Source organism: Diadema antillarum, unplaced genomic scaffold (assembly GCF_040938485.1).
Source record: "Diadema antillarum isolate AM-2024a unplaced genomic scaffold, OU_Dant_1.0 seq00001671_RagTag, whole genome shotgun sequence".
Lineage (NCBI taxonomy): Eukaryota > Metazoa > Echinodermata > Echinoidea > Diadematoida > Diadematidae > Diadema > Diadema antillarum.
The window spans coordinates 59,617-73,006 of record NW_027272368.1 but is presented as its reverse complement, the minus strand read 5'-3'; the positions used below and the strand labels follow the sequence as shown (position 1 = coordinate 73,006).

The 13,390-nt window shown below is 40.5% G+C and overlaps 1 protein-coding gene across 1 annotated transcript in view; it reads left to right on the top strand.

Annotated features, from left to right (window-relative positions):
• Nucleotides 1-13,390, top strand: part of LOC139711570 (gelsolin-like protein 2) — a 32,354-nt gene that overhangs the window by 9,543 nt on the left and 9,421 nt on the right. The window contains exons 2-9 of the mRNA XM_071623447.1: nt 3,549-3,747; nt 4,504-4,575; nt 5,356-5,421; nt 8,458-8,567; nt 9,584-9,692; nt 10,879-10,989; nt 11,581-11,747; nt 13,173-13,251. Coding sequence (XP_071479548.1) covers nt 3,586-3,747; nt 4,504-4,575; nt 5,356-5,421; nt 8,458-8,567; nt 9,584-9,692; nt 10,879-10,989; nt 11,581-11,747; nt 13,173-13,251 — 876 coding nt within the window. The 5' untranslated portion in view covers nt 3,549-3,585. The remainder of the gene's footprint in view (nt 1-3,548; nt 3,748-4,503; nt 4,576-5,355; nt 5,422-8,457; nt 8,568-9,583; nt 9,693-10,878; nt 10,990-11,580; nt 11,748-13,172; nt 13,252-13,390) is intronic.

The following is a 13,390-nucleotide window of genomic DNA, read 5'->3' as shown; positions in this document are numbered from 1 at the left end:
GTCTGTCGAATGAATAATGCATGCATCATTTCCACAGGAGGCCGAACTTTGATCTACCAATGACGTCATAATCTCAATTACTTGAGAAGTAGGAACTTTAGCTGTGGGCAAATTGTAATGAACGATCTTTTGGTATTGATGTCACGTCGAAATCCCCATATTTGGGGCCTACTTGTTGACATTGCCACTTAAGCCATTGCATGTATTCAGGAGGACTGGACCTTATTCAACGTCTCCCTGTGTTAACTATACAATCGTATATAAAACAAAATGGCCATAAAATGGGTCCATTTTGCAGAACGAGTAAAATCCAAAACATGATAACACGATATTGTGTATCCTATTTTGAATGGATCACATGTGCATATAATAATGATTAATATGTCTGGATACATACAAGAGGTATTGACGCCCCATTCCTTCCGTCATATTTAATTTATCACGAAAGCGTAAAAGTACAGCTATTCCATGTTCAAACTGATGGGGGGGGGGGGTAATCTCAAAACACACAAGTCATTCATATCGGACGTTTGAAACAGGGTGAGTAACGGAATCTTGTTTTTGCTCGCGATAGTAGAAACCTCTCTACCGTTCTCTCCCCTTACTGTCCATGACCCGATGACTCGACGAGTTGGTTTATTGTGACTAAAGACTGAGTAATACAGGGAGGCTCCCTCATGGTAATACAGTACTCTCCGCGTCATCGGGTATCGCTTAAACGGGTACTCCGTTTAAATGGGTAGTAATTTCAAAATCAGTTCCAATGCACATTGAAATTACCTGATAATCGGGTTGCCTCTCCGCATAAACGGGTAAATAATTTTCTTCTTATCTAATTTGTACTCATGTTTTAATGCAGATAATATAACACTTTAAGAAATCATGAATGTCAAATTTCCCCCGGCTATTTGCATTCTCTACTTAATTTGCAAACAAGACCGATCATTTGGGGAGTGATTAAACATGAAAACACAATTCCTGTACCAGTACAGTGTACCGACTTGCCACACGTAGACGAACATTACACATGTAGCTGGCACTCACAACTGCATCTAGACAGACACAAGTTGAACACACTTGCGCTCCTCCCTTAGAAGTTTGCAAGGGAAATCAGGCCATGCACCAGCTTCATAATTTTACTATTCCCCAATCACTTCTCAAAAAGTAACCCGACGTTCTACGCACGCAAAATGATGTGTTCATTCTGGAAAACGCCTGCGTGTTAGCAAGGAGCTATAGTCAAACGACACAGTGTTTAGCTCACCTGAGCCAAAGGCTCAAGTGAGCTATTGCGATCGCCCTTTGTCCGGCGTCCGTCGTGCGTAAACTTTTTACATTTTCATCTTCTTCTTGAAAACCCCAAGACCGATTTTCATCAAACTTGGTAGGTAGCATCCCTAGGGGGTTGGGAACTCAATTTGTTAAAATGGGCACCATGCCCCACCCAGGGGGCCCCCAGGGGGCCCAACCCCCCCCCCCAAAAAAAAAAAAAAAAAAAAAATTAAGGAATTTGTAAAAATCTTCTTCTCTAGAACCAGAAGTGATAGAGCTAAGTTGATACTATGAGTTAGTACATTGATGACTGTAGTTTCAAGTTTGTTCATGGCAGAATCAGGGGTGCTCCCCTTGGGACCCAGGGGAGGGGTTCTAATGGGGCCTAAATTGTACATTTTCATCTTCTTCTTGAGAACCCCACGACCCATTTTCACCAAACTTGGCAGGTAGCATCCCTAGAGGGTTAGGAACTCAATTTGTTAAAATGGGCACCATGCCCCACCCAGGGGGCCCCCAGGGGGCCCAAACCTCCAAAAATTAAGGAATCTGTAAAAATCTTCTTCTCTAGAACCAGAAGTGATAGAGCTTAGTTGATACTATGAGTTAGGACATTGATGACTGTAGTTTCAAGTTTGTTCATGGCAGAATCAGGGGTGCCCCCCTTTGGACCCAGGAGAGGGGGTGGGAGGGGTCGTAATGGGGCCTAAATTGTACATTTTTATCTTCTTCTTGAGAGCCCCATGACCTATTTTCACCAAACTTGGCAGGTAGCATCCCTAGGGGGTTAGGAACTCAAATTGTTAAAATGGGCACCATGCCCCACCCAGGGGGCCCCAGGGGGGCCCAAACCCCCCACAATGAAGGATTCTTTAAAAATCTTCTGTAGAATCAGAAGTTATAGAGCTAAGATAATACTATGAGTAAGTACATTAATGACTGTAGTTTCAAGATTGTTCTTAGCAGATCCAGGGGTGCCCCTCTTAGGGGCAGGGGAGGGGGGGGGTGGTTGGGAAGGTCCAAATGGAGGCCTGAATTGTACATTTTCATCTTCTTCCTGAAAACCTTTTGATGGATTTTCGTCAAACAAGGCAAACAAGGTAGCATCGCTAGGGGGTCAGGATCTCATTTTATCAAAATGGGCACCATGCCCCACCCAGAGGGCCCCAGGGGCCCCCAATCTCCCCAAATTAAAGACTCTTAAAAAATTTGGGCCCTTATTGTACATATTTATCTTCTACTTGAGAATGCCTGGTCAAATGTTGGTAGAGCTATGAATAATTTAGATTAGTGACTGCGTGAAAGGTGAACTTGCGATACTCAGGTGAGCGCTAGACCCGGTCTCTTGCTAGGTATCTTGTTCTGAAGACGTATTTGTCCATAAAAGCCTGTAAATTATTCCTCGTGACTGAGAAAGTGTTATTGGAAGGTATGTACAATGTGCAGTGCAAGCACGCTTGTTAGGCATACAGTGTAGGTGTTTGGTGCAGTGTAAAATGCATGTACATACACATTGTGTGTGTCAGTTGTGAATGAGATGTGTTTTTCTGTTAACCCGATTATGCGGAGAGTACTGTACCACAGATGCTTGACAACTTTCTTGACTTCTTTCCAGTCATTAGAGTATGTGGCGATATGATAACATCGTGGGTTTGTGCGTGTAGTATGCAGGCATACATTACAGCATAGCCTATATCTTAATCGTGTTTATTGGCTGGGTAGGAGTAGTTTCAGCATTTCAGCACTCTATAATGTTTCAAGTACCATCAGTATGAGTGACCGTCTGCACCGGTATATAGTGTGAAAAAGGAAAAAGAAGAAGGAGAAGAAAAAAATAACCCCTGACAATTGCAACTTGTCTACCGTGATAGGGTTCGACGTATAAGCGGTTGTACGGTGGCCCGATACGGCGATTATCCTACGTAAATGGTGGCCCAATCAGGCAACTTGAATTTAAGATGGATTGTTCCTAAGTATATAAATTCTTTTGTTTCGTTCGGGGCAATTAAGGACCAACATAGAGAGCCATAAGCAAGTAAAATATGCACATAGCTGTAATTATTGATTGTCTGTTTTGGCTCGTTTGTTCAAAATCTTATCCACGTGTAGACTTAGTACCTGTTTTGTTTCACATTCTCGTTGGAAAGGTTTGGATTTCCTCCATTTTTAAAGGCTTCCTGTGATGTAACTGCCCTAAAAACAGTAAGGGGGGCGGGGGGACCCGAATTACATTAGTACGACGGTATTTTATCTCTTGCCCACGATTCTCTTTTCAGCTTTTGGTTCAAATAGGTCGAGTGACTAAATTCAACTATGCAAAAGGCCAAGAAGTACGATTGGAAGGATTCGAACCTTGCCCTTTTCGGCTCGGACACGGAAAAGAAGGTGAAAAAAGAGTCAGCCGAGTCGGAACCAGCATGGAAGGGGGCGGGCCAGAGCGTGGGGCTGCAAATCTGGCGCATCGTGAAGTTCAAGGTAACTTATGGTTTGACTGATGTATTTCTTTTGTTTGTTTGCTTTTTCAATCGAACCAGCTGTCAGAAATACTTGAAAATAGAAAAATCTAGAAACAAAAACAACAATAACAGCAGCAAAGCACGATGAACCATATTATCAATTCAATCTTGTATTTAAACATTACATCTTTAATCGTGAAAAACGCAAACCAAAGAATTTAAACAAAATGTTTAAAAGTCCCGTGTATCTGTGAGACCTTGGAATCATATCCTATAGGACATCTCAGGGTGTCCTCCATGAGTGAAGGTTGTGATATTCACGCCATCTGCGTTACTTCAGGAGATCTGTGACCACTTAATTTTCCAAAGGAAAACGTGCATACGAAAATTCCAAGAAAGGGTCTATAAAATCTACACTATATAGCAAGCCGTACAGATCAGATCACCTTTTGAAATTGCCCAGAAAGCGTATATAATTGCCTTCATATTGTGTAGTAGCCAAGGAACGTCAGTTTGTTCAACAGCGATTTAATATTTCTTGCTTTGTCGTTGATATGTTCTGTTGGTCCGCTTGGTTAACTACTTTAAAAAACATCTACTAAATATTCAATTTATTATGATGCATACATGTATGCAGATAAGAATACAAATATCACACGGAGTAAATTGACGGGAAAAAAAGATGGATTACATTTGCCCTCGGTAAGAATTTGAAGACAGAAAGAAAAAAAAAGTCACGCTTTGGTGCCATTGCCATCTTACGTTTGTGTTCTAGGTTACACATTGGGACAAAGATGAGTACGGGAAGTTCTTCAACGGTGACTCGTACATCATTCTCAATACATACGTAAGTCATGAGAGCAAGAAGCGATGAATGTGTGTAATGCATGGAGATAGAAAGTGATCAAAATGCCACTAGATTCATGTTTATCTTTAACAGCGGAGATTTATATTCATTTAATGTGTGAAAAGATCTGCAGACGTCGACTCATATCAGAAACATGGTAAGTAAGTGAAATTTACCCTTGTCACCACTTTGTCATTTTGAAGATCTCTAAAGGGATCGTATCGTTTTGACTGAGACCTAATTTCAGGTTTCTAACAAATTTTGAGTCAGAAAGAGCTTGTAATTTCATGAGGAATTCAACGTTTATATGATGAAAAATTGGTTTTGAAATGGCTGAGATATCCAAAACAGAGCGATTCTCATAAGTCATCATCTCTGTTATACTAGTATTATGTAAATTTCTGTAAAGGAAAAGAGTACTGTTGCTCACATGCCTACGTAAGGGAGTTCTGCAATCATGCATGCCCTAAAGGGTCAACCTAGAGGTCACCTCCATGCAAAAAAAGAGAGATGATAATAGAAATAAATAATTGTGAGAACTTCACGATGAACATCAAGAACCTGATCTGTTTTTTCGTATTTTGCACTTGATCTGGCCCAAAGAAAACGAGTAGACGTGGCCAGAAGACTTATTCCACAACTTTTCAAAGACTCCCTTCCATACCTATCAAATAATGTGATTGCAAAGCTCAGTCTTCGATTAAAGATTTGTCTTTACTATACGTTTAATAATCGTTATTGTGTCCTTCGACCTTGTATTTTCGTCTTTGATTATTGCAGAAAAACCCTGGCGAGGAAGATTTGGAGTACGACGTCCATTTTTGGATTGGGAAAGAGTCCACTCAGGTTAGTTTCAAGGACTCTCATCTCTTTACTCATAAATTATTTGTTAATTATTTGTTAGCTCACCTGAGCCGAAGGTTGGGTTCAAGTGAGCTACTGCAATCGCTCTTCGTCCGGCGTCCATCGTGCGTTGTCCGTCGTTGGTAAACTTTTACATTTTCATCTTCTTCTTGAGAACCCCTTGACCGATTTTCACCAAACTTGGCAGGTAGCATCCCTTGGGGGATAGGATCTCAATTTGTTCAAGTGGGCACCATACCCCACCTGGGGGGGGGGGGGGCCCAAAGGCCCCCCACCCAAATTAAGGAATCTTAAAAAATCTTCTTCTCTAGAACCAGAAGTGATAGAGCTAAGTTAATTAGTACATTGATGACTGTAGTTTCAAGTTTTAGTCCATGGGCCAAGACCCGAAAATGGGTTATTGGTACCACCTGAGGTGGCAAAACCTTTTTGGTGTCATTTTGTTTGTCGGACGTTGATATGTTTATCAAGCTATGATAGCATTTCCAAATGAGTAGCTTAGTCATAATAAATGAATTTTTAACCAATTTGGTCTCGTTTTTTTTTTATCCCTATACTTCTGAATCAAAACTAACCGCTATACAAAGAAGAGCACTGTCTTCTGTATGTCCACAGATGTTCTGTTGTAAACGCGGTGCGCTTAGTCTTTATTCAAGGCAGCGAAGGGAATATCCAAAGGGTTATGATGTCCACAGCTGTCACGCGGTGTCTTTATCTAGAACAATGTACCGTTATCATATCTAAAGTTCCTAATAAAAGAGATTATCTATACTGTTTTTATACTACCCTCTCAACAAATACATCAGTTTTAAACAAAAATCACTCTGTTCATTTACAATATTATTTATTGTGATGTATTTTAGTGTACCGGTACATTGTTTTTTTGCATTATATTTCATTGTTGGATGGAAATAAAGCGACATTGGCGTGGTATTAGCGTTTTCACCGTAGCGTTTTCACCGGAAAATGATAAATAATTTAAATATACGGTAAAATTCACGAGGAATTGCTTTTTTGTTGTTGTTTTTAGATTTAAGGGAAATACATGGTATCATAAGCTTTGGATATTACCTTCGCCGTCTTCAATAAGGACTAAGCGCTGTGGACATCATAACCTTTGGATATTCCCTTCGCTGCCTTGAATAAAGACTAAGCTCACCGCGTTTACACCAGAACACCTGTGAACATACAGAAGACAGTGCTCTTCTTTGTATAGCGGTTAGTCTCGATCTAGAAGTATAGGGATATAACAACGAGACCAAATTGGTTAAAAATTCATTTATTATGACTAAGCTACTCATTTGGAAATGCTATCATAGCTTGATAAGCATATCTATGCCCTACAAACAAAATGACACCAAAAAGGTTTTGCCACCTCAGGTGGTACCAATATCTGGCCTGGCCCATGGACTAATTGTTCATGGCGGAATCAGGGGTGCCCCCCTTGGGACCCAGGGGAGGGGTCCTAATGGGGCCCAAATTGTACATTTTCATCTTTTTCTTGAAAATGCCATTATGAATTTTCACCAAAGTTGGCAGGTAGCATCCCTAGGGGGAAAGAATCTCAATCCCATCAAATGGGCACCATGCCCCACCTGGAGGGCCCCAGGGGGCCTAAATTTGGACCAAAATTGTAAATTTTAATCTTTTTCTTGAAAACCCTATCACTGATTTTCACCAAACTTGGCAGGTAGCATCCCTAGATGGATAGAATCTCAATTCCATCAAATGGGCACCATGCCCCACCTGGGGCCCCAGGGATCCCCCCCCCCCCCCCTCCTGTAAGGAATCTTTACAGATTTTCTCTAGAACTGGAAGGGATTGAGCTAAGTTAATACAATGAGTCAGTATATTGATGACTGTTGTTTCAAGTTTGTTCATGGGAGAATCAGGGGTGCCCTCCCCCCCCCCCACCCCACCCCCTTGGGACCCAAGGAAGCGGGATGGGATGGGGGAGGGGGGTCCAAATGTTGGCCTAAATTTTCATCTTTTTGCTGAAAACAACACAATGGATTTTCACCAAACTTGTCAAGTAGCATTCCCATAGGGATAAGATCTCAAAGTGTTTGAATGGGCACCATGCTTTCCATTGGGGCCCCAGAGGATCCCAACCTCCTAAATTAATGAATATCAAATAATATTTTTCTCTAGTTTTAATCAAAAGTGATAGGGCTTTAAGTCTTTTTTCCCAAGCTGCATAATCCAACGTTCTATAAAGTACAGTGTACTTGGCAGGTATCTTTACCAGTGTGATGGAATATGTAAATGGACACCATGCCCCCTTTCTCAAAGCTACCCCCACCATATTAGTTTCCAATGTTCTCATTTAAGAGTCTGCAAGAATGCATGGAAGGTGAACTTGTGATACTCGGAAATCTTGTCTTTACTTTAGCTCTTGTCGCATGTTCCCAGGACAATCAAATTCGATGTCGTCTCAACGTTTTCCCATTATTGATGCCATCTCATGGAAACGTTTATCAAGTTTGCTGCAAAGAAGTCTTGTCATATGCTTTTCGGTAGTTTAGATCTTCACCTCTAAACCCTGAAATCGGACATAGTCACCAATAAACACTCAAATGTTGTAAAGATTGACAGAGTTGCAGATTAAGGAGAGAAAATTGTTTTTGTACGAAATTCTTCTCTTGTGCATCTAATCAAAGCACGAGAGCTCCTGTCGAAATTCCATTCTGTTGTTCAGCAGTGCTAGATAGCTGAATAATGTGTTTTCTTTGTTTTAAAAGGATTATCCTCAACTAACCAGTACTAGAAGAAGATAATTATGTTGTCGATGTATGTTGGCCATTTTCACGTTATATGAATGAAACATTTAAGCTAATTAATTTTGGTTTCAAACTCTACGACCAATCTTCCTGTTGAGGGAATGAGCTCTTCACATGTACACCATTTGGATACCCTTCAACTATGCGATACCGTAAGATTTAACAGAACTAATCCCAGATCCTATATTTTCATTCATCACGAATTGAAAACTAAAACTTCTTCTTCACGTATATATAGGATGAATATGGCACTGCAGCATACAAGACTGTGGAGCTAGACACACTGCTGGATGACAAGCCCGTCCAGCATAGAGAAGTGCAGAATCACGAGAGTAAGCTTTACCCAGAGCCACTGTGGGGATGTTTCATAAATCTGTTCGTTAAGTTACGAACGACTGGCGATCAGTTCTTATGCTGGATTATTGAAATTCTGAAAAGTATATAGCACATCAGAACTGATCACCAGTCGTTCTTAAGTCGTTCGTAACTTTACGAACAACTTTATGAAACGGGACCCATGGTTTCCTCCCATGCATGGAGTAAGCTTTATCCATAAACACTCTGTTTTCTTTCCATGCACGGAGTAAGCTTTACCCAAAACCACTCTGTTTTCCTTCCATGCATGTTAGCTTTAGTCACGTGATACGAGAGTTTGTTTTTCACTGTAATGGCAAAATAAGGAATCCTGAAGAACAACCTTGTGGCTTTTTTTTTGTGATAGAATTGAGCGTGTGTCAAACAGACAGATGTTCGATGTATCGCTGTGATTTCCCATTTTCAGATCTTAAAAGTGAAGGTTTTTTGTTTTTTTTTTCATTCCTAACCAATACGGCAAAATGTTGTTTAATCACAATATCTCATAAAAAGAACTTGTTTTGATTTAACTAGCGTGACATTTATTATCTACATTAAACATGCAGAAGTATTAAACGGATGGATGGTATTCTTACTCTGACATGATACTACACCGATGGACATTTACGGTGTAGGAAAAATAGTGTAGTAATAAGATGATAAAAGAACTGACATAGTACTGAAATTCTGAACTAACGAGTTAGGGGAAAATGAGCATTCATTTTCCCGATTGCTTTGCATCGGAATAATGCTCAAAATTGATAGAGACAATAGTATCATCATGAAGACAATATTACCCTTGACTTTTGAAACAAAACATTCTCTTGGGATGTTGTTTTGATGCCAATACTCTATAATATGTCTGTGGATGCTGACCAGCGTGCTACAGCGATGATAGCATTGCACTATGCCCTGGCCAGGTAGTGCTAGGGAACAAGTAGACTTTGTTTCACGTTCCACTGAGATAACTTGTAAACATAGGAAATGTTTTTATTATCTCCATTGTGAAGGATAATGAAAGGCGGGGCTGACACAGGCTTCAAGCGAGTTACTCCAACACAGTACCAGTCTCGCCTCCTCCATTTCTCGGGCGACAGGAAACACATTGAGGTCAAAGAGGTATGGCTGGAGAGAAGGAACATAGAAAGTGACATCTTATCGATACCGATGTGGAAAATTAATGATGGTGGACGTGGATAACAAAATATGCCTTTCAAGATAATAATATTTATGACTTGACAACTCCAACATGGACAAAAGAGCTAAGTGGGTCAGCTGGAATGAATCAAGCAGCAGGTAGTGCTGTGAAGAATGTTCAAGTATCGATGGCGTTGACGTCTTCTAATAATTAGCCGTAAATACTGACTTTTTTGAGAAATGGTAGTGAGTTGTTATCTGCAGTGATTCGAAAAAAAAAACAAAAAAAAAAAAAAACGTCGTATAGCAACCAAGTGAGCTGGTTGCGTAACCTGCTAGTTTTTTGCACTTGTGGACACAAAAAACCCCCGATATTTTTTAGCGCGATCAGCAGCGCGATGCTAAGCCCAAGAAATCTTGCTGTTATTTCTGAATTAACGCGCTAATTAATTTTGACTCGGCGGTACGTGTAAACGGTCGGGCTTAGAAACTCGAGTTTCTATATCTCATTATGCAAAGCGAACAGCACAACAGTAGGCCTATGCACTCCACGCCACTGTGAAGCACAAGAACAATCGTTTTACCAATTTATCGATCGGCAATTAGCGGGTTACGTGTACACGTGTGTAAACGGTTGCAAAAACCCGCTAATTTGGAGAGTCTGAACGGATGAAAAAAAAAATCGAGTTTTGGAGGGCACTCGGTTTGATAGAATACCCGCTATTTTGTACGTGTGAATGCGGCTAGAAGTATACATATCGTGGAAATATGCGAGTTATGTTTAGTGTATAGGGAACGGTGCATTTCAAAGTCATTTGTTAATCACACGAGTACTTTATAGCAAGGATTGGCAGATGAGGTCAGGAGTAGGATTCTGGTTTGGAAGGTTTTTGTGGCGCAATCTACTTAGAAATTCGAAGAAAAATATAAAACTTTTACTTTGATTTTCGTTGTACCACATAAGTGATGTTGAGGGTATCATAAATCAATACAAGTCAATAAGAATTTGCATTCCATTTGATTTTCTTTTGAATGAATTTAGCTGTTCACGGTAATCCATTACTCTTGATCTGAAAAAAAAGACTTCCCATGGAATTCAGATTTCTTCAAATATGCTGTCCAAAGGCGAAGCATGCGCTATTTCATTGCATGTGATTGTGTTTTGCAGGTTCCATTTTCTAAGAAGTCGCTGAAGTCGGATGACGTGTTCATTCTGGATGCAGGGCTCAAGCTCTACCTTTGGATTGGTTCATCTTGTAACAAGGATGAGAAGTTCAAGGTGTGTGCAACGTCGTGAAATGTAAATAATTTCACTTGCGTGTAACGAGTTACGGTTTCACAATCTATTGAGCTTTTCTACTGCCATTTTCCTTTGTTTATTTTGAAACATAGAGTCAGTCCCAAGCTAAACAGATATGTGAACTTTGAACTTTAGTACGCCATTCAATGTTTAAGATGGAAAACTAGCGTGTACTCCATAGCTTTAGCTTCTATGTATCTTATCATACCGTCATGCTTTAAAGCTCACCTGAGCCAAAGACTATAAAAATGAACTATTGCTGTCACTCATCGTTCGAATTGCGTCGTTCGTCGTCCGTCATTCGTCGTCCGTCGTTTGTCCTGCGTCCTCCATCCTTCTTGAAAACCGCATGAATGCGTGCAACTGAACTTGCGATACTCCGGTGCACGTGCGCGAGACGCCAAAGGTCTTCTTGTTACGACTACTTTTCATACATACCAAGAAAGATGTATGCAGCCCATATTCGAGAGATGTCCACAGTTTGCAATAGCATGTCACTGTTACTCCGTGTTTGTTTTTGTTTTTATTAGCTTTTGTATCAAATTGTTTGTTTGTTTTGCATTACAACAGGCCACCCAGCATATCGCTACTCTGAAAAGCGAGCGTGGGAAGGCAGAAAGCGAGTCATTGGACGAAGGCGACTTCCCGTCCACCCACCCTTTCAACAGTCTCCTGCCTGATGTCGACATCGAACAGGAAAGCGAAGTCGATGATAACAGTCCTAGGGCAATGTACAGGCAAGAAGATTATCGTCAGGACTCTAGAAATGAGTAGTTTAAGGAGTGAATTCCTACATGCAGAACAGTACTGATAGATTGTGTTTCTTTCGTGTTGGACAGAACACGTGTAGAAGAAAGTGATAGAAGAAAGGAAGTGGCTGACATAAAGAAGTGCCCTCACCATTCATATCAAATTGGGGCGAGGGTTACAAATGAATTTATATACTTTGGTTTCACTGCCATTTTTGTATTGCCTGCGTAGCAGAAGCGAGACATAGGTGTCACTTTCCGTCGTCGTCGTCGTCGTCGTCAACAACTTGGTGTACTTTCTATAGCTTACCACAGCTATGACCATCAAACTCACACCACAGGTACATAACGTAAATATTCCGGTCAAGTTCGAATATCAGGTTCAGGTTCCGTGATATTTATTCAAGGACATATGAGAGAATTCCGACACGGTCAAATGACAAAAAGTCAATGAACTTGCCCTGATAACTACTGTACTCACAGTATTGTGGTGTACTCTCAATAAATTTCCGCAGATTTGAACTATGACCACCAAACTCACACAAAGGTTGAATATGGGTGAAATACATCAAGTTCAAAGGTCAAATGGTCAATGAACTTCACCTGATAAGCACTGCACACATAATATTTTGCCATGACCACCAAATTCACACCACAGTTATACATCACCTAAAGATGCCAGTCAACTTCAAATTTTGTCGGGCAAGGTCAATGAACTCACATAAAAGAACACTATCACAAATTGCAATATTATTATTAACTTGGCGTTTGCCTTATCACGGTTTGCATTAAATTCTTGTTATATTCGGCTATCATTGATTAGTCTGTGACTTATATACACTTTGTCAACGGACGATCATTACTGGAAGCTTTGTACGACATACGTCTTTGCAAATTTTCAAGTCTGTTAAACGATTGTTGTGTGTTAGCAAATGGCATCGATGTGACAGCGCCCTCATCTGGCTCAATGACAGCAAGAGTTATGTCCTTATCGAGAAAACAACAACAAAAACAACAACCCCCCAAAAAGCAAAAAACAAAAACAAAACAAAAACAAAAACCAACAAAACAAAACAAAAACGAAAAAAAAAAACCCGTCCCTTACTCGCCCAATAGGGAAAAGAACAAATCGGTCTCGCAATGCTGTTTAGCCCTCTCACATTTGTACACTTTGTCGATACAACTCTCTTTTTTTTTCACATTACATCTTTACGCTTTAAGAACCACACTGAAGGAGCTGGACAATGACTTCTCGAATTAACACCCCATATGCAATTAACAGCCCACAGGTTTACTGCAGCCTGTCCAAAATGTGATTTTCGATGTAAAAGGAGATATTTTTTTTTGTTTCGTTTTGACATTGTGTACCATAATAAGTGAGAGAATGCTTCTTTGTGGTTTAAATCGTGCCAGGTTGAGTGATGCAGGGGGCAAGATGGAGTTCACTCTTGTGACTGAAAATGAGCTGAGCAAAGCTGATCTTGACAGCAACGTAAGTCAAAATCATGACGATCTCATGTTAAACTAATAAACACCCAGGACTTAATCTAATGCAATTGGCCACTAATTTCAAAAGGGGGGGGGGGGATTTTATTCCTCTCCTCCTGATACCTATTGGACTCAATATCTGA